This window comes from Synchiropus splendidus, chromosome 6 (genome assembly GCF_027744825.2).
Source record: "Synchiropus splendidus isolate RoL2022-P1 chromosome 6, RoL_Sspl_1.0, whole genome shotgun sequence".
NCBI lineage: Eukaryota > Metazoa > Chordata > Actinopteri > Syngnathiformes > Callionymidae > Synchiropus > Synchiropus splendidus.
In genome coordinates, this window is record NC_071339.1 from 15,019,558 (window position 1) to 15,044,374 (window position 24,817).

General features: G+C 43.8%; 4 protein-coding genes and 1 non-coding gene across 7 annotated transcripts; 4 read left to right on the forward strand and 1 right to left on the reverse strand.

Annotated features, from left to right (window-relative positions):
* Positions 1-742: 742 nt before the first annotated feature.
* On the reverse strand, positions 743-5,640 carry zbtb49 (zinc finger and BTB domain containing 49). 2 transcript variants are annotated; one of them, XM_053868333.1, is made up of 8 exons: positions 5,592-5,640; positions 5,152-5,314; positions 3,647-4,767; positions 3,531-3,577; positions 3,376-3,449; positions 3,225-3,307; positions 2,530-2,691; positions 743-2,442 (listed from the first exon to the last, which is right to left on the reverse strand). In XM_053868333.1, exons 2-8 carry the CDS (start codon positions 5,301-5,303, stop codon positions 1,805-1,807), a joined length of 2,277 nt encoding a protein of 758 aa, XP_053724308.1. In that variant the 5' UTR covers positions 5,304-5,314; positions 5,592-5,640; the 3' UTR covers positions 743-1,804. The 2 variants fall into 2 exon arrangements, with proteins under 2 accessions (XP_053724308.1, XP_053724309.1); XM_053868334.1 differs by having other exon boundaries at positions 5,152-5,343; positions 5,592-5,612.
* A 237-nt stretch (positions 5,641-5,877) lies between these two features.
* On the forward strand, positions 5,878-8,199 carry lyar (Ly1 antibody reactive homolog (mouse)). 2 transcript variants are annotated; one of them, XM_053868556.1, is made up of 8 exons: positions 5,878-6,215; positions 6,433-6,547; positions 6,627-6,734; positions 6,802-6,885; positions 7,053-7,347; positions 7,442-7,492; positions 7,811-7,896; positions 7,974-8,199. In XM_053868556.1, the coding sequence occupies exons 1-8, from the start codon at positions 6,094-6,096 to the stop codon at positions 8,109-8,111; spliced, it is 999 nt and encodes a 332-aa protein (XP_053724531.1). In that variant the 5' UTR covers positions 5,878-6,093; the 3' UTR covers positions 8,112-8,199. The 2 variants fall into 2 exon arrangements, with proteins under 2 accessions (XP_053724531.1, XP_053724532.1); XM_053868557.1 differs by having other exon boundaries at positions 7,445-7,492.
* A 280-nt stretch (positions 8,200-8,479) lies between these two features.
* On the forward strand, positions 8,480-8,552 carry trnaf-gaa (transfer RNA phenylalanine (anticodon GAA)). The gene has a single exon. It is a non-coding gene; the product is annotated as a tRNA-Phe (tRNA).
* Positions 8,553-9,815: 1,263 nt separating this feature from the next.
* On the forward strand, positions 9,816-16,949 carry tmem128 (transmembrane protein 128). The gene is made up of 5 exons (XM_053869077.1): positions 9,816-9,966; positions 11,524-11,656; positions 11,727-11,888; positions 14,583-14,691; positions 15,716-16,949. The coding sequence occupies exons 1-4, from the start codon at positions 9,867-9,869 to the stop codon at positions 14,680-14,682; spliced, it is 495 nt and encodes a 164-aa protein (XP_053725052.1). The 5' UTR covers positions 9,816-9,866; the 3' UTR covers positions 14,683-14,691; positions 15,716-16,949.
* A 190-nt stretch (positions 16,950-17,139) lies between these two features.
* otop1 (otopetrin 1) lies at positions 17,140-24,627 on the forward strand. Its single transcript, XM_053869076.1, has 6 exons — positions 17,140-18,331; positions 19,536-19,672; positions 19,883-19,941; positions 20,759-20,889; positions 22,231-23,138; positions 23,795-24,627. The coding sequence occupies exons 1-6, from the start codon at positions 17,956-17,958 to the stop codon at positions 23,963-23,965; spliced, it is 1,782 nt and encodes a 593-aa protein (XP_053725051.1). The 5' UTR covers positions 17,140-17,955; the 3' UTR covers positions 23,966-24,627.
* Positions 24,628-24,817: the final 190 nt, after the last annotated feature.

Here is a 24,817-nt window from a genome sequence, read left to right on the forward strand (position 1 = left end):
GACATCTCTGTCACACTCCTGTGTCTTCACAGTTGACACAGAATTCTGAGTTTGTGGTTTAGTATTTGACCAGGAATCCTTGTCAGAGATGAGCAGTTTTCCTGCCTGAAACATCTCAAAGGAGAGACCACCTTCAACTCATTGTGAAGAAACAAATAAACAAAAAAAAAAACGACACTTTGTTTTCAGTCCAGCCATTTCTTATTAAAACAGAACCCTTGCGTCATCAAAACTTTCAGATCCAGATTCGTCACTTATTATCAAGACTTAACATGCTCCAGCTTTAACAACCAGAAGTCAAGACTAGACCCACGTCGCCCAGGTGAGAACACGTGATTCTTCGCTTCAACTATTTAATGATTTCCCTTCTATTTTTTGATGCTGAACGGAAACGTCACTGAAATTGCCCCCAAGGTCAGAGCTCGAGCAAACAACTCTCCCAGAATCTCAAAAACACATGAAAAACAAAACTATAATGATGCGTTGGATATTCCGAATGACCAAATATACAAACTAGAGCTACTGAAAATGGGACCAGTAATGGAAGCCACCTAACCCAAGACTGAGTCCAGACAGAGACCAGAGTGCAGAGAGGCCAAGAGCAACTTAGACAGTAGTTTGTTCCAACTAAAGCATTTCAGTCCTCAATTTATTCTGAATAAATGACTGCTTCCTTTTAAGTAAGAAATAAATGAAAGAATAAATTGACTGAAGTGTTAGATATTATGATTCTGGATTCAGTTTGGTCTCCGCATTGGTCTCCGTATGCTGTGGTCTCAGGTTAGGTGGACTCCACTTCAACACTAGCAGTGACATCTTAACAGAAAGAAGCACTGCTACACTGACCCAGCCACCATGTTGAGTGTTGTGTGTGGGATATGCAAGTGGGATTTTCATGTTTAAAAGGAGGCACATTTTGGGCTTTGCAGAAGAATCTATACAGCAATCACGTCAGATAATCTGAGACTATATAAGATATTATTCAGCAAAGGAAATGGTTTTCAGTTGTGACACATCAGGTGCCACCCTCTGAAGGGGAGAGAAACCACAGCCACCATAGGAACACTCGCCACTCCTTCATACTTCAACACAGAGGAGTTGCTGCAGAGAGACTAGGTCAGCCACTTATCCATCTCATCCAGCAATACAATGTGCTGCAATTTCACAGCAATTACAGATGTTCTCTGCTGCTGCCAGGCTTTGTTGGGAAGAGCATAAAATGGCCACCGTCCTCGCCCTGACGCTGATGAGACGGCGTCTCCATCATTAGAGCAGAAACATGCTAATAGTGCGGCGCACAAAAGACAAGGCGGGAGCGGAAATTAGACGGATCCATTCCAGTCACAGCTCATTGTTAATTAAATCTATCCTGAACGGCTGCGACAGCACAATGCAAGGAAACGTGATTAGATCCCGAGACCAAATATGAGCTTTGGAAATGTTTCTGGGTAAAATGGCATTAGGCCTGGCCTCATTCTGCACCAGTTAGACGGCGTACATAATCAGGATTAACTTTAGCATGATAAGGAGCGAGAGAGGGAGTAGAGAGGAGAGCGAGGGAAGGGAGTGTGCAACCTTAAAGTCACATACACAGCAACGACTGTCTCGGTGAAAATGGAACGGCCCTTAACACTGTTCTTTAGAAGCAGGTGGGATTGCATTGAGGAGTCAGACATGGAATTCACTTGTTTTTATTAGCTTCCAGGTGAGGAAAGCCCTTCCTGCAGAATAAATAAACATCCTCGTAAATTATGTTGCTGAGACGCGTGAAATCCAAGGTCAGTGGTACACGTTTGACCCGAGGTCATTGCTCCATGTCGGTCTCATTTGGCAGAGTGATCAGGGTCAAACCCCAGAGAGTCACACTGGACACAAACTGACCCTCAGACCGGGACGAGCTGCCGTTTGTGCGGCCAGAACCTGAAGGTGAGTGCTCAGCGCCGGGCCCACTCCGTCTGGCGGTTGGACCCCGGTCCTTCTCCACCGCCACGGCACCGTTCTCATCATACGGTCCGTACACCGGCTCTGGGCTGAGCTGCGCTTTGGTCAGCTTCATGTGGTCGGAAGAGGAAGACAGGAGCTGGTGTGGCACCAGAGAGCGCAGCTCGGTGAGGGAAGACGGGTTGGACTCGGGGCTGAGGGGGGCAGGCTCAGGTGACGCAGGCTTCTCTTGTGTGTCATGAGGCGACACGGTGGGAAAAGTCTGCTCACAGATGGGTGAAAGAGGTTTACTATGAGCCACTGTTTTAGAATCGACGGTGTGCTCTGAGCTTGGGTCGGTCACAGGCGCCGCCGGAGCTCCTTTGCAGTGGTTGCTGCTGTGCTTCCTCAGCATGGCTGAGCGGGTGAAACTCTTGCCACAGGTACTGCAGATGTATGGTTTTTCACCCGTGTGGGAGCGAATGTGGCGATGCAGGTCTCCGGAGCCAATGAAGCTCTTCCCTGTTCAAAGTGAAACAACAATAAACCACTGTAACCCACATGCTGGTCCGTTTACCCGCTTCCCAGCAGAGCCAGGATGGGACTTACCACACGTGGCACAGCTGTGAGGTTTCTCTCCGTTGTGTCTGACTTTGTGCTTCAGAAGCTTCCTGTGTGTGTTGAACGACTTCCCACATTGGTCACAGGTGAAGGTCTTATCGACAGCGTGTGTCCTCTTGTGCTCCTTCAGATTACTTAAATTGTTGAAACCTTTAAATGAATGTTCAGACGAGTTACATGCAAAACATGAAATGAATAGCCAGTTAAACATATCATAGAAGGTAGAAGAGGTACTGCAAACCGTATTTAGAGCTAGTCATCAGAGTGATGAACAGAGAAGAAGGAGGTGAAGAAGAAAGTGCAACAGGGTGGAGACAGGTGTGACAACAGAACTCCACAGGACAGTAGAGGTAACTGTTCAGGGACTCAGGATGCAGAGTCGGGAGAGTCAGAGATGAAGATACTGAGGTTGTCATTGGGAGAAAGGAGGACATAAGAAATATGTCTGTCATGTGGAGAGGTTTGGAGACAACATTAAGGAGGTTAGGTGGCTTGGACATGTGGAGAGGAGAGACAGACTTAGACCAAGGATATTGGAGATGATATAGAGAGGAGGAGAACAGTGAAGTTCATGACCCTGTAGGCCTTGGCACTCACACTACAGTTTTAACTAAGACCCGTCTCCAAGGATATTCTCCCACACATGTCAGAGTCACCAAACAGCAGCTTCTGTTCTGACGTACCTCGACCACAGATGTCACATAAATGCGGCTTCTCTCCAGTGTGGACCACTTTATGACGTTGAACGTCCCCCGACGCCGTGAAGCTGCAGACAACCACTTCACTCAGCACCACTAACAAACACAAGAATGCCACCAGCAGGGAAATGCTGACCTTTTACCACACAGCTCACAGATGTACGGCTTCTCTCCAGAGTGTCGTCTCAGGTGTGTCTGCAGATTTCCAGCCTAAAAACAACATCCGATCATCCGGTCATCGATATGCAAAGACAATAATGTCAATAAAAAAACACAGACAACAAACTGCACCTGTGAAAAGTTTCTTCCGCAAATGTTACACTGAAATGGCTTCTCACCTAAGAACATAAAGAGAAGCATGAGGAGTGTACTACTTTGATTTGAGTTAAGAGTCGACTGACACTCACCGGTGTGCGAGCGCTTGTGCAGCTCCAGGTTACTGGGGTGTTTAAAGATCTTTCCACAAATGTCACAGCAGTACTGTTTCTGTCCCGACTGCTGTGGAGGATCTGGTCTGACAGTCTCAGTGTCCATCTCATCTGGCTCCAGAGGAGAGGGCGAGGGAACGAGTCTCTCCGGGGACGCCTCAGGAACATCCACACTGTCAGGTACAAGCCCTTCAGTGGAGGATTCCGGGGCTTCCATCTGGACCACAGGCTCGATTTGTTGACTCTCGATTGAGCAGGTCAGAATCGGTTTGCTGACTGACTCCGCACACATCTCCTCCAAAGCTTTCTGGGATCTCAAGTAGTTGTATTTCTTCAGGTAAACAGTCTTCTTAGGACGCACCGGCTTGCTGAGTAGGGAGTCTCCTGGATCAGAACTGGAGATGTTTAAACTGTCTGAGGGGGTTAGTATAGAATCTGTGCTCTTCTCCACTGACGGTGCTGTGCATGTAGAATTCTGAGGGGCAACTGGACACACCGGGGTGCTGTCTCTCTGACCAACCCCTAGCTGACAATGAGACTCCTCCAGCACCAAGGGGCTGGGGCCTGGGTTTGACACAGCGTTGTTATTACTCTGAATGGCAGTTTGCTTGAAATATTGCTTACTGTAAAAGTTTCTAAGTTTGTAGCCATGAAATAACTGTTTCTCAAAAGGGGACTGCATGTTGCTGGATGGGTCACAAACAGAGCTGTTACTTGGCACAGATGCAGGAATCCTTCGGTTCTGATCCAAGTCACTGCTGAAGCCAGGCCTGTGGGCCTCAGACGAGCAGTGCAGGTCGACATCTTGAGGCAAGCTGCTGCCAAGGAGGCAGTCATGGTCAGAGTTCAGCATACCAGGGAGGGTGAATGAGGGAATGTCTACCGGCGGAGGACACGGCTTCAGGAAAGCATTGCACATGCTCTGGATGTTGGACACCTGCAAACACTGAGCAATGTCTAAAAGGGCTTGGACATTGTCCTGGTTGATATCCAGGTGCGACGTGTACATGTAGTCCAAGATTTGGCCGATTCCACTGACGTCCTGGATAACCAGGTTGAAGACATCATTCTTTTGACTGGGGGAATTCTGGAACAATGACCTGGGAGAGATATGAAATCATAACTCAAACATTTTAGTCTCAAGCAAAATATAGAAACATTATATAGAATACTAATGTTGTATATACTATACATATACACCAACATTATTTAAAATCACTTTTGGGGAAAATGGAGTTAGTAAAATTCACTTCAAAATATTTAAAAGTGAGATGTTTAAATGATAGTTGCTGTCTTGTCTGATTTCAAACTGACTGCCTATTGCAGTCACTCTTCTTTTTATCGCCTCATTCCTTCACCTCCCAAACTCGTCCTACAAATCCCTACGTCAAACAGTGACATCCACTACCATTACGTTGAAAACATTGTTTTCCTTCCCCGCATCACTTTACAGAAACCCAGTTAACAGAGTCAGTTGAGCAAACCTGAAGTAGCAGCTGAAAGCAGCCAGGACATTCTTGTGAGCTTTGAAGCAGACTCCCTTCACCACCAGCATGCAGTCACACAGCAGCCCTTGAATCCTCTGCTCCTGCAGCTGCTGCAGCAGGTAGGAGCTGTGGCTGGACAAGCTGTCCATCCTCCCTCCACCTGCTCCGCCACAGAGACGAAACAGCGGGCTATTTAGACAACATACGCATCATTATACCCATAAACAAAGTGAATGTGAACAACGTCCCCACGACATGAACATCCACCCCAAATATGTGATGTCAACAACCCCGATGTTTATCTAAACCTTTGTAAAATGAACAGACACTACGGATTCACGAACTACAGTAAATGTATTGATCAGACAAAGAAGTGCACATTTGCCGTTAATATGCATGAAAATAAAGGAATCAGAAAACAACGTGAAGTACTTTACCTTTTGTCGCCTTGCGCTAACCACTTCCTGTTGGAGAGTTTCTTGTGGAAGTTCCGGAAGAAACGCGCATTTTAGTTTAGCCATGAATTATTGCAGCCAGTGTCCCTTGATATTACATCTTCAACACGTGTATTGTATAAATATATTGATTCATTTTGTTTGTAATTTAATCTCAAAATGGCTGCTAATACTGAAGATTTATAATAGTTTACATACGTGCCGGAACCATTTATTTGGCTTCTATTCCACACGGAATACCTTCAGTGCTACTCTACCGCGAGGTGGTGTGGTCACGTGTGTTTTGGAACCGTCTCGCGAATGGATTGGAACGAAAACACACCGCATTAGTTTTTTCTTTTTTTTTTTTTTACTTCGACCCGTGGTGTTAATATATTGTTTTTACGTTGATGTTGTCTGAATAGGAAGATTGCCCGTGTATAGCTTTTCTGGATTTTGGTAATAAATTCGGCTAACGAGAGTCGCTCTTTAAACATCTTTCACGATGGTCTTTTTTACTTGCAACGGTTGTGGAGAGTCACTGAAAAAAGCCCAGGTTGACAAACATGTAAGCATTTGTCGGAGTTGCCAGGTTTTGTCGTGCATCGACTGTGGAAAGGATTTTTGGTAAGTTTCTGTTTTGTTGCAGGATCTTTTTTTAAACTAACGTCAAACATTTGTTTATATTTAGTATATAATTTATCTCATATTTATTTACCTTTGGACATATAGTTTTTGTTTTTGGAAACCGGAGGCCTCAGACCGAAATTTCGTTGCCATAATACAGTGATGTGCTTTTGGGCAATGACAATCAAGAAAGTCTGTCCTAACACGTGTTTTAAAGGGGCGATGACTACAAAGACCACGTTAAATGCATAAGTGAAGATCAAAAGTACGGCGGCAAAAACTATGAAGCCAAGGCAAACAAAGGAGACGTGAAACAGCAACAATGGATTCAGGTTGCTATACTTATATCACGCATGTGGATCGTTGAAAAGGTTGTTCTTGATCGTTTTCTACCTTGTATTTTCTATATAGAGAGTCCACGACGCCATCAATAAACCTGGAATCAATCCAGGCCTAAAAAATGTGCTGAAACAAGTCAGTGCGTACGACAATGTCCCAAGAAAGAAATCCAAGTTCGAGGTTTGTAGGAAGGAAAGTGGTTTGTGTGGCGTTGACCCCAGTTTTACACATGGTCTGTCTTCCGTAGAACTGGATGAGAAACAGTCTGAAGATTTCAAATTCTGGTCTGCACCAACAAGTGTGGGACATCCTCAACACAGCCACTGAGAGCGTAAGTTAACTCCTGTCAGATGTGTTGTGGTGATGGTTTCCAAGTGAACTAGTCATTTATCTTGAGCTTTTACTGCATGCTGATCTTGTAAGAAATGTCTGGTGCATGTGGATGACAACTGTAGTACACATGATTTGTAATGACATAACAATTATGTGAATGTGAAGTCGCCTGATGCTCAGAAGACACCAGCAGCTGAGGTCAAGACCAGTCCTAACGGGGATGAAAAGCAGGTCTGTGACCCACCAGTTGAGAAAAAGAAATTGAACAAACGAGAACGGAAAGAAGCCAGACAGTTAAAGAATGGCAAGGTGCCTAAAGTGAAGGCTGTCAGTGAAGACCCAGAGGAAGACCAACCAGTGCATAAGAAGAAGGATAGGAAGAGGAAACGCAGTGCAGCGGATGATGAAAATGAAGAGAATGAGTGTAATGGTGATGCAGGGACAATCAAGAAGGCCAAAGGTGAAAAGAAATATTTCTGTCATGCCCAAATAAAAATGGTTGTTTTTTATGCAAGTAAATATATAATTGAATCTTTCCTTTCTGTTCTAAACAGCAGATGATTTAGTGGCAGATGATTCGGATGATGCCCCTGCAGCCCCAAAAGGTAAGGTTCCCCCCATCATTTTGTACTAATATCGAGGTAACCTCACTGTTCCTGAAAAGGCCTCAGTGAGTGGCAGGCTGTTGCACCTACCAGGTGTCTTACGATTGTAGCCAGTTCATTTCCAGTAGGGTGCTGCTTGTTTCAGCTGTCACTGGATTGGTTAAACTGTGGGTACTTGAGTGGGTGGAACAGAAACCCGCACACACTGCGGGTGGCCCTTTCTGCAGCATTTTGAATCTGAATTAATGCAAGGTGTTGTCCACTAGGGGTCCTTATTGTCTTTTAATACAAGGTTTGTCTGCTTCATCTGTTGGGTAGGAAAGTTCAACTGGAAAGGAAATATCAAAGCAGTGCTGAGGGAAGCACCTGACCAGGAGCTGTCATTGAAGAAGCTCAGAAAGAAGGTTAGAATGCTGCTCCTCAGTCATGTGACTCTCTTTTGTTGTATTGATTTAATGGTGATGCCCCCCCCCACACACAGGTTCTGGCTGCGTACTACTCCTACACTGGTGATGGAAACTTCAAATCAGAAGAAGAGATCCTGGCTCTTTTCAACAAGAAGATCAACAAGAATCCCAAATTTAGACTCTTGAAAGAGAAAGTAAAACTTGTGAACTAAAGTTATTCTTTTCTGTAATTGTATCATGTTCTGGGACCATATCAGGTTCAACACTGGGATAAATCAGATTAAACCCTTTTTTAACTAATTTGTCCTCATGAAAACTATTTCTATTTCTATTATAAATATTTACTTCCGCCAAGTGTGTTGTGTTTTCAACATCATTGGTCTGTCTTTCTTCTAAATAACTTGAAGATTTATGAATGGATCAGAGTGGACATTTTGGGGAAATGTGTGATTTGGCACAAAGAACAAATCATTCACATTTGGGAGTGATCTGAACCACTGTCTGGATCTGAGAATTTTTGCATCTATAGCTCTCGCTTTGTACATGTCTTGGTCCCTGGGCATACATGTGGCCCTTCAGTGCCGAAATAGCTCAGTTGGGAGAGCGTTAGACTGAAGATCTAAAGGTCCCTGGTTCAATCCCGGGTTTCGGCATTCTTTTTTTAGTTAGTTTCATGTTCATGTCTGAGCTGATTCATTACTACATTTGCGCTTTCTGAGTGCTTTTTTACTTTCTAAAGTGTTGACTCATTTCAAGCTTGAACACCTTGGTGTTGTTTTGAAACTGTAAATGTAGTGCATTTAAATATCAACAATGATGGACCAAAGGGAGCAATGAAGTGTAGACAAAAGGCACTACACTACCATTGCCCATTATGATCCAGACATTGCTGAGAATTGTTCTTCTCGCTCTCCACTCGCTTATTTTCCCTTTCAATTATGTTCCTGCAACTCCATGTGGCTGTACGTGCAACAATTTGTTTCTCCGTCCATGATGAAACATGTTTACCAACAAGTCAAGGTTGTGGTGCTTTGAAAGCGCTTGAAGCTGAGCAGAATGGGACACCGAATTGAGGAGTCTGCAGATGCAAACCTCCATCATCTGAGTTACAGGAATCAGCAATGAAGGCTGACGATTTGGTTTGCACTTTTCAGGAGGCATCAAAGTGTTAGTACATCCATGCAAACACTTGAGAAATGGACCTAGATGATTTTTTTCAAAACCGAAAAGCAGTTGAAAAACATAATTCCAAAAGCAAACCTTGATGTCCAACATTCCGAGCCTGCATTATGGCTGGGAAATGGCACCTTATCTGTGGGATTGGATGTTGGAGTGGGGGAAGGGAAAGGTGAGAGGCGCACCTGAGGTGAATTTGACTCACATAGAACTAAGCTAATGCACATTCCTCTGCACCACCAACGGGGTTCATTTGGCCTGAAACACAGAAGCTCCATACAAGCGAGAAGCTTGGTGTCAGCCTCAGGTGAAGTTTTAACGCTGTCTGATTTTTCACTGCGAGAATAAGCAGCTTTTTTTTTCGACCCGTGTGGGCACAGACCCACGGAGGGAATATGCCTAGTCTGATGAAGCTCTGCTAATCCTAGCAGGTTTAACACAACCGCTCATTCATCACGGTACAGATTTGTAATGTTAGATGGCATACTTGATGTAACTTAAGTTCACGAATATTAAAATGCAGTTTTTTGGTCTTGACTTGACTTGCCAATAGTGTGTTACTTGCCAGACCCCACACGAGTGCCAGAGAAAAGGATATATATATATATATATATATATAGATAGATAGATAGATAGATAGATAGATATAATGTTTGCGTAGAGCGAAAAGCATCGATCACAAACTACAAACGGCGACTACTGTTACGTCATATGTGAGCGACGTGGTCTCCAACCGGAAACGCATTCATGAAACTGTCACTGTTGAAAACAAGGGGCTGACCATTTCCAAGATGATGAACGACACTGAGCTGGCGTCGTTGCGAAACAGGTTCAAGGCAAATGCAGAGTTGTTGATGCAAACGACGCCATCTCCCGATGAAGAAGAAACGAGTAAGCTTTCAATGAGGCGGTGGTTTGTTGTGCGAACCGGATGTGGTGTCGCTCTACGGTTAACTCGGCGGCTCTGCAGGGAAACTTTTCGCCATTTACTCGGTGTAGTTGATTAAAAACGAATTTTTACAGTCGATGCCTGCTGGACTGGGCATTCAATATGACAAACCAGCTGTTCTGGGTGGCCAGTGTTTTTCAGTCTATCTGGTGTTCAGTTTATTCTGTGACTGATTGATGGTTTTATCTTAACTGTTTCAGCTCAGAGTGTTTTGTTTGTTCTTTCATATCAGCTCACTTTGCTGTAAGCTTGGCTTTTCTCAGCTGGAAGGCAGATTGTTTTATCTTCTCTTTACTTAAAGGGGAGTTTTTTTGTTTAAGTAGTTCATACCCCCCGCCCCCACCCTGACAGGACTCCAGCTAATGTTGATTGTTATTTTGAGCAAATACTGTGTCAGCACTGCAGCTACATGCAAGGAGGCTTTGTCATGATGTACAGGGGCCGGTCTGTACTCTGAGTGAGCAGAAATGACTGATATAAACAGGAGAGATGTCACTTATGAGCACTCAGGCCATGTGGAAACACTGGGCCGATTATGAATTGACATTTTCTACATAAAGGGCTCAATACATAGATGAACAAGTGTGCCAAATATGGGTGTTTTTAAATCACCCTTTCGGTCTGCCTGTTTCAAGGCAAGCACAATATTACATGATCTTTCCTTTCATTAAAAAAACATTGTTTGTTTGGTGTGGTAGATTAGTTTGCTGATGATGCATATTGATTAAAAAAGAAAAATGAAATCAAGGATTTCTCCATGGCATTCCCAGTATCTCAGAAGGACAACTTGTGGAAAGGCAAGGGAGGCAAGTGGAGAGGCGGTGTTTGATGACAAATGCTGGAGATACAGGTGTCTGGTGAATGGAGAAGAGGAAGAACACCAATGATGTTGATGGATGTGGTGAATGTAGGACACAATGAACTTAAATCCCTGAAAGACTATTCTGATATTTTCCACCACATTGCACAGTACTGAAAGCTCAACTTCTCAGAGTGCAGACCTGCATATTCTAACGCTTAAAAAAAAAAGATGTTCTTGGTCGGATTCACAAACTCTCTTGGACAGTATCTCAGGCTTTGGTCCTCATTGGCATCAGCTGAACAAGCATGTGATTTGTTCACAGCAGCAGAGCAAATCGTGATACTTTCTTTGTTTTATCATTAAGCATATCTTTAATTATCTTTTGAACCACACGGAATGCTAGTCTGGCTACTCGCCCATACTACAAGTGGCTCTTGTGGAAACTGGGTGTTGAGTTTCTTGATGCACCAGTAGGCATAGCTCTGATTAAATATGTAGGTCAACATCTTGTTTCGGGCAGAGAGTTCATAGTGAGTACTCTGCCAAACAGCGCCTCTTACTCTTAACAACCAGTGACATGTTTCATCATCCCGTAAATGAGACCGACTGTATAAAAATACAGCATTTTCTTTTGACATGTTAATATTTTTTTATGATTCATTTCAATGCCCCTAATTTTGACGGCTTTATATTTCAGGTAAGGATAAAAAGGATTTCCAACCTCTCCCTCGAATTAACAGACACTCAGTTTTCTGGATTTGTGCATCTGTTATTGTGACATATTATGTGGATTTCTTCCAAAACATCTTGGAGAACGAGGAAATTAAGAGGTAAGGCACAACATTTTCTCACCCATTGTGCACAAATTGAGAGCCGTGGTGCCCTTCATTCTCTTCCCAGTTGGTGGTTCAACGTGGGGCTTCTGCTCCTGGGCATCTGTCTGACACTGGCTTTGTTTTGCATTGTGTACCTGGAGTGGTACAAAGGCATCCAGCACTATGACCAAGTGTACCCCGCTATCCCTCCCATTACCACTGCAGCCTTCATTGCAGCGTCTTGCAGGTAATGAAGAAGCATTTCCTTCTGAATAAAATGTCAAGATTTCTTTGCTTCTAATTTCGAACAAAAATCCAGAACTCGAACGCCCCCGAAAAAGCCGGAAAAAAACATAATGCATGCGGACCAATCAGCTGACCCACGACGCGCTTTGTTATTGTGTATAACGCAGCCTCTGTATGCAGACGTGTCCCGTTAGCTACATTTACTGACTGTTTTTCCTTCATATTGAGGTGTAAAACCTCTCCTGTCTCCTCACTGGACCGTGGTAGAGTGTCACAGGGGAGGTGCTCGCTCTCCACACCTCCGAGGCTGGAGCGCACACTCCAGGGTTTGATGTCCTGTTGTGGGCTGGAGCTGGGACAGGGATGAGGCGAGTCTGGGACAGAGCGTGACTTGGTTTATGACTTTGTCACAGCCAAACTGCACAGAAGCGCACATTCAGAGCTGGACACGCACCGGGCACCTCTTCACTTCTGGAGAGACCTCACTCACTCGGCAACCCCTCCCACATGCAGCGGCCACACACAAAGAGGAACAGCGCACCTGCAGCAGACACTCTACATTCACTCCTACAAAAGACTATTTTAAGGCTTGGAACGCATTATTTCTTTTTCATTGTAATGGGAAAAATCCATTCAGATTTCAAACAAATCGCTTCTCGAACGGACTGTGGTCGAGAACCAAGGTACCACTGTATTACATTTGCACCACTGCACTTTTTTGTTGGCAATAACCCAAGTGAGCTGTATCAGCTGCTTTGCCCCTAACATTTTCCGCCAAACTGTCAGTCCTGTTGACGCGACACGTTACTTGTAGGGAAAAAAGTTCTTATCTGGCTCCCGGGGAAATAATAAGGAACTTTTTAAGGCACTTGTGGCATCAGCTTCACTAACCTGTTGTTGTATATCAAACTGATAAACTGCTTCTCTTGCTGCGGTCACAGACGGCTGGAGGCTGTCCCATGTAGCAAGGGTGATGGGCAGGGGGAACTTTCCGGACTGTTCTGTCATTGATTACTTGTAAATAGTCTTATTCTGTATCTGCATGAGTTTTAAGCACTGTGATAACAACCTGTGTCATGGTATAGTGTGCACAACTGATATGGGGCTGAAATTTGCTGCAGTTGAAGGGAAGTCCTGAGTGTGTTTTGTGGTTGTATTGCAGGATGATCTTGAGATCTGGTCGATGGTAGATTACAGATCTTAAGAATTATGTCTTTCACTGGAAGTAGCTGCTTTTTTCCTCTGTCGTCAGTCATTTCATCATGTATGGTTTTGTTTCCTGATGTTCCTGATGTTGATGATGAAGTTGGAAATGCAACAAACTTTGAGACTGACACCATGTTTATATTATAATGCTCGAGGTTGCAGTTTGAGGGCTAATCATGGAGCCGTCTGGTTGATAACCCCTCGCAAACAATGCTGCTTAAAGTGTAAATTGAATGGTGCCGTTGATGTTATTGACCTGTTAATGTTGAGTCATGTCTGACAGTAATTACCTCATTGCCACATTAAGTGGTGGCCTTTCCATCAAGAATGAATATTCTGGTGTCTAGTTCAGTTCTTCATATGACTGAAGTAAACTAGGGTCACTGAGGCAGCTTGTGTCTTCTATCACCTGTCCTTATTAAAACACTGCATACAGTGAAATGCATTAAACAACGTCCCTGACGACAGAAATGTGTTGTTTCTGCCTGTTCTGACTGCAGCTGTTCCGAATAAACCTTAACAAGTTTTTTTTTAATTGGTTTTGGTGTTCATCTGTTTACAAACAACAAAACTCTAGCACCTGAGCTCGGTGATCGGCGGTGGTGCCGTCATCGGCATATGTCTGTCGTTCAATACAAGCATTATCTGGCACTACAGCATTGATACATTATTATTGACATGTTTTACATTATTTCAGCCTGTGAAAACACAACATTTTCTCCAGGACAGGTTGCTTTAAAGGAATCTTGTGTCTTAATTCACGCAGAAATGGAAAGGAAATTCTATTGGAAATGACAATTGCATTCATGCAAGAATGTACTTGCCCTTCTGTTCTAAACCTGGTGGAATCTGGCCATGCTTGGGCATCTGCACTGCATGCTTAAAACACTCATTCTGAGTAAATATGTACACGAAACAAGAACACAATTAAGATTGGCATATGTGGAAATGAGATGTATCCAGGGGCCTGTAAAATAAGCGCAGAAACGCAGGTTTTAAGATGACATGTAATATACTGAATTTAAGCAAAAAATCTCAGGTTTTATAATTTGGTTTAGATGGCCCTAAAAAGGTGAAGAACACTACCGTTCCACGAGTTGTGACTGAAATGTCACTCAATTTGCTTGGAATAAGAGCAATAATAAACTTGAATTGAACTTGAATTAAGAAACTTCAGTTTGTTACTTCTTGTTTTTACTAGATCTAAAAACAGGATGTATTTTGATGAGACAGGCACAGTGTAAAATATAATCTAATTTTAGGATTTCCTGTTTATTAAAGAAAGAAAAGACAGAGGTTGATTTTAAATGTTTCTGAAGGCTTGATCACCAGACTAAGAAATTCGGGCTTAAAACAAGATGATTTAATAAATTATAAACGTAATAATTAAGAGGTTTTTTTTAACTTGTTAAAATAAAACTTGATGATTCTGCCAGAATATGTTGCTGCATCATGAAAACCATTCTGATTCTGACTTTGATTCTTCCAGCTTCAATTTCGCCCTGTGGCCGGTGTGGTCGTTCTTCACTCCACTGATCCTCTTCACTCAGTTCATGGGAGTGGTCATGTTAATCTCTTTACTTGGATAAGTGTGACTGGTGAGTGTCTTCTTGATTCTGTCTTTTTAGATCTCACGCTAAACATAACCTCAAGTTTTGCATTTCACTTGAACTGACAAAATGATTTTCCTTCAGACACACTAACTGGCACGAAGCTGAACTGTCTAAGCACTCAAGAGAGCGCAGATCTCTACCAAGCAGTAAACTTCTACCCAATATCATTGTCCTACATTTATTTTAATCTGAGATAGTGTTTAATAGTGAAATACAAATGAGCTGCATCCGGTGACAGAAGCGTTGTCAGAGCTGGGCTTGTCATCTTGTGGGGCTCAGGAAGGCTAGCAGTTCCTTTCACAGGACCCAAACAAACAACCATGAGAGCAAAGTTGATTTTGAAGGAAGATCAGTTCCTCAATGCATTGCTCATAACACTCACCAGAGGTGGTGTTCAGTTATGAATAATGAATTGCTCCATGAAAAAATGATCTGCAAGGCTTCCAGTTGCAGCTGAGTTTAGTCCAGCAATACATTTAACTTCTGCTTTTACCTGAAATTGGATCTTTATCCTTACCATCCATTTTTCATTGACCCGGAGAACCGGGCAGTTTGTGATTTTGGTCACATACCATCTGCCACCAGCAGGTCGTCGACCTTGAACACAGAGTGAAGTCGACACTCATGGGTTTTAGAACTCATCACAGCGTAGTGAATGTTGCACAATAGAAAGGAAATTCTTTAGCGTTCAGTCCTGACCATTGGGCGCCAGTGATCTGAATAAATGTCCACTTGAACAGGCCATTTTGACCAGTTCCGCAACTCCGAAAATCTTTGGTTTGTTTCAGTTGAGAGCTTTGTCGTTTGGCTTAACTTTGTCTTCACCACAACTGGATACAGAGTCCATCTGTCCCCGTGGTTCAAAAACCTCACGAACTTCATTAGAAGAGAAAGGAGAAAATGGTTTTGTGTGTATATGTTATTAAGGGTTTGTTTATCTCTACGCACTTGCGACTGTAAATGTTTTCTCAACACACATCACTCCCTGGTTCTCACATTCTGTCCACAGATTTTCTGCCTCACACGCTGCATCTCTGCCAGTGAGAACACCACTAACCAGGGGCACCAAACACATGAAAGAACACTGATCAAAGTGTGCCTGCCAGGTTGTCTTTTACGCTATATGTTTTTGAGCTCTTGTTAGCACTTGTTTGCTCAGTTTTAGTGCGTCACATTGCTGCTCCAAACCTCCAATGCAGAAGGACAGTGTCGAAGGAAGGAGGAGACGTTTGAAAACTGTTGGTTCTGTGCACTGGGAATCAACCACTGAGAAAAGGAGTATGTGCAGTGTGAGTTTGTCCATGAAACCCCTTTGAACCATTGATAAACGTTTGTAGCTTCTAAAACCAAACATTTGGTCTCATTTCCACTGTTCTGGGGTTTGATTGACTGACATGACATGGTGTGACAGATCAGATCAGGGCTGAGAAATAGATCATATAATGGATTTTGACAGGTGGGAGAACAAAATCTAAATAAACTGGGAGAAATGAATAATGAAAATATTGTTTATGAATTGGTAAATGTCTCGAGTTCTCCCTAAAATGCCATTATTTTGGTCCCAGGCTGCTGATGGCTAAATCACATCTCAAATAAAGCAACAAAATTGCCATTCAAATGTAATTTTTGTTGTTATCTGCTCACAGATTGTAATTGTGGAGAACTTTGGACGATGTTCTCAGTATTTATTATTCATTTTCATGAGAGGAATCTGTCCCACAGCACACATTCTTGCAAGGTCAAAAAGAATGAATGAACGAAAACATGACAGATCTGCATCTGTTTTTCACAATTTCTTAACTTTGTTACCCCTGTTTGAATGTCTCTCTTTAGTGCCGAAATAATCTAGATAAAACTTCATCAACTTTGTCCACTTTGTCCTCTTGTAAGTTCTTAGCTTTTGACATCCTAGAACAGTTTTAACCCTGACTTGCACATATGATACATGTGACACAGGTTTTCATGTTAGATTTTTTTTTCTGGAACAACCCATAAATAATTGGACTCTATATGACTCAGACCCGGAGGCCACATGTCACCTGGCCCTCTGCCTGTATTAATGTGGCCCTTCATTAATTGCTATTAATGTTATTATTTTCACATATTTATCCTCTATTTTTTCTGTCGTTTATGTTGCTTATTATTCTTTAACGTCACTTAATGACAAATACTTTGAAAACCAAAACTTCCAGACGTTCACAGTGTGAAATGTGGCCCCACACGAGAATGAATGCCTCGCCGCTGCTGTAATCTGAATGGAGCTGAATGTTGAGCTGTATTTCTCATGTAAAATGGAAACTAGAGCGCGACTCAAAATGTTGCTCTGCGCAGTTTGGTGTTCTGAAATAAAGGCGTTGTTCTTGAGATTGCGTGACCGTGAGAAAGCGTGATGGGAAACACTTGAGGGAAAAAAAAAAAGCTCATCCTCGCCCGAACAAATGTAATCACGAATCAAACTCCGATAATCAATCACCCAATAAACAGGAGTGTTTGTGTTTTTCATCCTCGCGCTGATCAAAGAGTCGATACTGGAGCGACGACGTGGAGTTGAGCTGATCATCGTCCTGACACACGTGACTACCGCTGAGGGAACTCGGCGTGGGGGGAGGGGGTGGTAAATACCTGATATGAATTTATGTATCTTTATTAAGTCAAAGCTGAGACAAAGAAGTGAGTCTGAGTTCAATCTGTATTGAAGTCACAAAGGCTCGCGACGCGGAGTGAACGGAAATAGGTTTATGGATTTATTAAAACGGCACGTGCTTTGTTGTTTAACGTTTAAAGAATATGTTCATTGCCTTTGTACTAAAATGCAAACGTTAATTGATTAAAAGTTTGAGTCAAAACACCAATCAGGCGTTAATCGACGTGACCATTGTCACATCCGCCAGCCTCCCGCGCACTATATATATATATATATATCCTTGTCGCTCCTATCTGCGGGAAAGTCAACAGTCACCAAACCCGCGGTCTGTGGCAGTCTCCCCCCAACTCTCAGCGAGTGGCTGCCAAGGAAGCGGCGCTTCCGAGAGTCCTCACTCAGGTGTCCCTCCCGGGGGGAGCCCAACACCTGAAACGCAATCTTCAGCGAGTCAGCCGGGTCATGGTCTCAGTCCCGGTCCTCGGGGGAGCCACTGAGTTGGATTGAGTGAGCATGTTTGGCAGCGAACCGCTGGAATCTCCACCTCACAGGTGGCTCCAGGTATAACTGCAGCTGGACCTTCTCCCGTCACTCACACTCCGGTCACCATGGTGGAGCACGGCGGCCTGGACATCATGTGCCTCAACAAGTACTGCCACAGCTCCTCCTCGTCTTCCTCCAGCTCCGAGTCGGAGAAGAAGGTGTTCTCCAAGTTGAAGCTCAGCTTGTCGGAGGGCTACCCGCGGAAGAACGCGGAGATCCTGAGCGGCCAGTACGGAACCAACGTGCTGCTGATCGGGGCGGCGTTGATGCTCGCCATCGCCCACCACGGACCTTCTGTCAGTGAAGGCCATTTGCTTTCCTTCATCACCTGCCTCATGATCGTGCAGCTCCTCTGGATGATGTGGTACATCGTGGTCCGGGACAGACGAAGCAGCGCCAGGACGGAGAAGGACGTCCATGCCACCACATGCTGGATCAGAGGTGAGTCACAGGAGCGCAACATCGTGTAACTACAGCGTGTTTAATGTTATTAAACTATTATTATAATGTTATTACCAGGTTCATGTTTCAAACGGAGCGTAGTTTTATAGACGTAGTTTATTGAAACACATACAAAACAGTAAAAATAAATAAGCAAATACAAAACTGCCTTAAAAATGAACAGGCGACTGAGATGCTCAGATAACAGATTTCTGAAAGAACCCACTTTTTACCCTGTTTTTTTTTTGTGGATTTGCGTGATTACAAAGTTTAAAAGTCCAAACCATGACACTAGTTTGAGATTCATGATGGTTTTTTTTTCCTTCGGTTGAAAAGTTACATTTCTCTGGCCTATGTTGTGAGGACGGGCGACGGTCTTACAGCAGAGGGCGCTGGCGCGCCTAACCTGTTGAGCATGCGCGAGCCTCATGTCTGGCTGTAGACCCTGTTTGTGTTCTAAGGCAGAAGTTCTCAAGTCTTTTTCAGGGAGGCGCATCTCATAAAAAATATATTCCAGCAAGTACCTCCTCTCCTTATCATCGGTAGTTAATGACTACCACAAAAATCTATATTGTCTATAAATCTATAAATATAGATTGAGTAATACGCATGAGCGGGTACATTTGGACATAAATCATATTCTGTGCAATAACGATATTAATTTGAATAAGATTCATATTTTAATACACCTGCCCCTGTTTGAGATGGGACAAGGTCATGTGACAGACTCACGACGGAGCTCCAAACTCTTTACTGCTCCTCAAATTCAGAAATGTAGTCAAACAAATTCCCTTTGTATGAACTGCATTTGTAGCCTTTCCACAGGTGTGACATTTGTTCTCATGCTCCAATTGTACTGCACCAATTTCAGGCGCTGCCTACTTGGTTTGGTTTGGTTTGTTACCTACAACAAAATGGCAGAGAATGAAAACGTGCAAGCTGGTAAACCCAAATTACACCGCAACAGTTGCAGTTGTGATGATGATGATGATGATGATGATGAGCTCTGACCAGAGAGAGAAGACACATGACAACATAGCTCAGTGTGAGGCTCACGTCTCGACAGCATGTATGGCACAGTAGTGGTTTTGAGTCCAATTCAACGATAGTTACAGAAGCTGAGTCAGCACCGCTGAGTTCACCCCTTTTATTTTCAGTTTCACTGTCGTTTGACAGCAACAATGAACAATTTCTGCTCCCTCAGGCGGCCTGACTCTCCTCGCTCTCCTCTCATTGATCATGGATGCTTTCCGGATCGGATACTATGTCGGATACCAGTCTTGCGTGTCTGCCGTGCTCGGAGTGTACCCGGTCATCCATGCCACCCACACCATCGCACAGGTAGGTTTCAAAAGGCTGATAATCTTTCCACAGTGTTAGATTTTTCTGTGCACCGCTTAACCGGGGAGCTCCCTGCATAAGGTGCTCTTTGTTGTCCAGGCGAGTCAGATCTGCTGCGTCTCTATAATCCTGCCATTGTTGTGTTTCACAGAAGCCTGGCGTATAGTGTTCTTTTTGTTGATTGTTGCTGATCATGAATGTAACTTCTAGGTGCACTTCCTCTGGTTTCACATCAAGGATGTCATCAAGAGTTATGAAACCTTCGAGAGGTGAGTGAGAAAATGCACACTCGCAAACAAAAGTTGATTATCCACTTATAAATTACAGGGCAGGACTAGATAACTTTTATGAGTTGAGAGTGGGCTTTGAAATCCTCATCTTTGTTTACTCAACTTCAAGAATCTAGTCCTTAGTGTTACACTTAAACGCCTGTGTTTGAGTCTATTGTTCAATCATAAAACAAACTTCTAATTTTTATCTTTATCTAAAAAATTCAATATACGTCTTGTGAATCCATAAATCTTAAAACATAAAACAGTAAAGAAGTAAAAAAGAATGAACACTAACATAGTTTTAGGATTAAAAAAATTGCATAATTTTACTACATTGTATTTTATTTAATTAAAATTTAAATACATTTGCTTTTCACGTCAAACAATAAGATATTAATTTGTTTTCATGGAAGTACATTTCTAATTTCTCATACATTTTTATATAGTCATCCTTAACAATTAAATATACACCCAATAGTAATGAACTTTGTTTTGACAATATTAAAAGAAAACCCAGTGCCTCATTTGTGTGACACGATTTTATCATTGAATATTTCAGCAGCGAAGTCAGTGAAAATAAAACCATTTAAAAAGTTGATAAATGTTTAAACATGCGCACACAACTTCCCTCTTCATGTCACAATCAGTAGTTAGTCTTAAACGGACTCAAGTTTGGGTTTCAAAGCCGATCCATTGGATCCATTTCATTCTTTTACAGGTCCTTCAGTCTCTGAGCCTGAATTCGCCTGTAATACTTGCTGTTGTTTATTCGGTTTGCATTAGTATTGGAAGTATAACACTCATGTGTCTCCAGATTCGGGGTGATGCACGCCGTCTTCACCAACCTGCTTCTCTGGGGAAACGGAGTGATGTCAGAAGCCGAGCACTTCCTCAACAACCACAAGAGACGGCTGTCCGCGCTGGGCTACGGAAACCACTCAGTCGGTAAGGGCTTCACAATGGTGCGCTTGAGAGCTCGCTTCAGTGGGAAACAGAAGGCAAGGGGAAGGGAAGTCGCCGCTCTTGTTAGTGTCCAACAACTCTCTATTAGGTTTCAAGTGAGGCACAGCAACGTAAGGCCTGACCCCCCCCCCTGCTCCCATCCACCGCGGCGACACACTGTTCTTGTTGGCAACCCCCCACTTGACCTCAGACGGCTTTGTCCTCGGCCGCTTTCTCCCGAGGGTGCTGCAATTACAGTAACTGATACATCTGAGTCCAAGGTTGAGGGGTTCTGGGCTCCTCCTCATATCCGGCGGACTCTGAGCCTGACTCCCTTTTTTAATTAAAGGGTGCAGGACCGTAGTGGTGGCCTTTGGAGCGGGGAGGGAGGGGCGGTGGGAGGAGCCAAGAGGGGCACACGGTAGGGTTTTGTTGCGCTGCTCTCTAGGGGCAACACTTATTAGAGTTGTTGCGGTTTGTTTTACAAGGAGAAAAACTCTGAGCTTGTGTGAGTAAGTGGAGGTTTTCTGTGTCCACGACAAAGACTCAGGGTCAGATTCAGTGGAAGAAGTCCATTCAGACTGGGGTGCGTCTCAGGTGTTTGTTGTGGTGATGTAGTTGTTGCTCTCTGACCCAATGGACTGACGAGTTCAACAAGACTTTCCAGAATCTCCTCAGCTGTATTACTGATGTTGAGCGGCTTCGGGACCCTGTTTTGGAGATGGTGGTAATTTAATCGGGGTGTGGAACCAGAAAGGCACTCAGAGGGTGTGGACCTCCATCTCGCTGTTCCCTTCCACCCAGCATCATTGCCCTATACTTAGAATCTAACAATTGAATTCGCAATGAGCTCAATCGGACCACAGGTGGAAGCAGTGTAACAGATCAAATTAAAAAAAAAAATAATAATAATTTGGGAGGAATCCAGAAATATGATACCTTTCACAACACTTGGGTAACAACACAATATCACATTATGTTGATATGCAAGTAACATCTGACTTAGGATCTGCTCGTTTTTTTTTGTTTTTTTTTAATTCAATGTCTGGCACCGCAGCATGTAGCAGCACAGCATTGCGTACGACAGTTACGGCAGCACACTATCCAGGCATCTCACTCTCACACGGTGATGTCCCACTACAGTAGTAGTATGTAGTACATATGTTTACTACCAAAACGATCCCCCCCAATTTTAATCGAAATACACAGGAAAAACATCGGTGGTGAATGTGTCAGACTTTATTAGTGTTGAATTGTCAGAGGACCTCCCTAAGAGATCCGACCATTGCCCTGAAATATCGACTCGTGTTTCGATTCTAATTCGTCTGTTTCTGTGGCCGTCAGTTCACTCGGAGCCGCACTGTAACTGCACCACCAGCACCTGCTCCATGTTCTCCAGCAGCCTCTACTACCTGTACCCCTTCAACGTTGAGTACCACATCTTCGTCTCCGCCATGCTCTTCGTCATGTGGAAGAACATCGGGCGGATAATGGACCTGTCGTCCAACCAGAAGAGGCCGGCGACCCGGACACAGGGTTTGACCTTGGGACCTATTCTGGGACTAATCGCTCTGGCCAGTACGATCGGGATCCTGGCGGTCTACGTCACCAACGTGGAGGGTTCGTTGCAGACCCACCAGTCAGCCATCTCCATGTTCTACGTTTACGGCATTGTCATGCTGGTGTTCATGTGCTCGGGCGGTGCTGTCGGCCTCCTGCTGTACCGAGTGGACCATGTGCCTTTAGACACCACGAAGAACCCATCTAGGCAGCTGGATACCGAGCTGCTGTTCGGGTCGTCGATCGGATCCTGGCTGATGTCATGGTGCAGCATTGTGGCCGTGCTGAGTGCCGACACCTCCCCTCCTTACCTCTGGACCAACTTCATGTATTCCCTGCTGGTGGTGTTGGAGAAGTACGTCCAAAACCTCTTCATCGTGGAGTCGCTGTACCGGCAGCAGGAGGACAGGCCTAGGGAGGATCCGGAGTTACCTGCTGCTCCGGAGATCTTCTCTGTGACCTCATCTCTGGCCCCACCGTACAAGGGCATCATCAACCGAGCGTACGAGACGCCGGACCAGACCTGCGTCACCATGGAGAACGAGCGGGAGGAGAACGGGCAGGTCTACAAGTGTCCCAGGAAGCCATCGGAGGTGACACTAACCACAACCAAGGAAGTACCCGAGGCCCCGAACATCAGGAGTAAAATCCTGAAAAACATTGCTGTCTTCCTGATCATGTGCAACATTTCGGTGAGTTACTACACAAACCATTTAGTTTTTTTAAGTAGAGATGAAGAAAGGGAACAGAAATGGGACTAGAAAATCACACCTTTTGTGTTTTTACTTTAATAATAAGACTAATCAGAAAAGCACTCAATGAGCGCAGACCTCCACCAAAATCCACTATTTTGCCCTATATTTATTCTTTGTAGGAAAAAAATAACAAATATGTAATCGACTTTGTCCATTATGCTCGACTATTAAATTAGACCCTGACGGCTTCGAGTTTTGAAAAAAAAACTTTTTACAACACTACAATCAGACACCCGTACTGTACACGTCATATTCCAACTAGATTGGTTGCAGTCCTAATAATCTTATACCATAAGCTAAATTGGACAGCAGGTGGCAGTAGTGTGCTGGCACACCCCAGATAGCACTGTTTGGACAGGAACACCATCAACTGTCATGTCCAGATCACGACAATGACCTCTGCTCTTCTATTGTGTTTTGTTTTTACCAATAGACGGACATGGATTACATAGCCTCCTCCAGAGCTATTAATCCCACCCATTCAAGACTGGGAGGTTTATCATTTGACATATGTACCTCGACTGACTAAAATGTTCAATGGAAACATTTGTCCGTCTCTCGCTTACGAGTCACTTTTGCCCTCTCTCTTGCAGCTCTGGATCCTTCCAGCTTTCGGCTGCCGGCCGCAGTATGACAACGGTCTGGAGCAGGAGACATTCGGCTTCAGCATATGGACCACGGTTCTCAACTTTGCAGTCCCACTCAATCTTTTTTATCGCATGCACTCGGTGGCTTCCCTGTTCGAAGTCTTCCGTCGAGTCTGAGGTCATGACTGAGAATCCCTGAAACATTCATCTCTGGCGGCTCCTCAGAGGTGGTCTGGTCTCACCTGAGGACACACAGCATGATCAACAGAGCCAGTCTGCTTCAGCCTTGCTGTGAGGTAGAAATATATAGAAGCACCTCGTATATTGCCATTCCTCTCGTTGTCAAAGAGACCAGCGTGTGTTTATCTAACGCCACATCATGTGTATCTCAAAGAGCCAGTAAGTGCAATGCTGTATCTGAAGTATCCAAAGGTTCTCATTTATGAATGGTAGAAGTGTATGAAAGCCTTAGTGAAACCATAGTTACACTTAAGTGTGTTTTTCCATGTCTTTGTTGGATTGCAGTTCTCAGAGCCCACATGAAGACACTCAGTCATCTGTGCTCTGTGCTGCACAGAGCAGTGAGTAAGGATCAGCACAATAATCTTACAGATGACCATCATTCCCTGTTCATTTGTGGAAAAAAAAAAAGACTTTTGTAAATGTGAGAATTTGCAGCTCTGTGACTGTGATCCGGAACGAGTTCTCAAACTGGTGCTACCACTCGTTCTCACTTCGTGCCATGAGGTATTATAAAAGTCTATTTTTTGTTTGTATATCCTCTTTGTAAATATGCTAATGCTGATCGAAATCATCGCGCAGACATGTGATTTTGTGAAATCCACGTATGGTGCTCATGAGATGAAATGTGCAGTACTATTGGAATAAAAACACATTTTTCATATACAGTATCGTTTCTTTTTTTTTTTTTTTTGCATCGAGATGCAGTAAGTCGCCACTAGGTGACGCTATGTGTCAGGGTTACGCCACAAAAGAATCGGCCTCATTCAGAACATCTGTAGTTTGTAT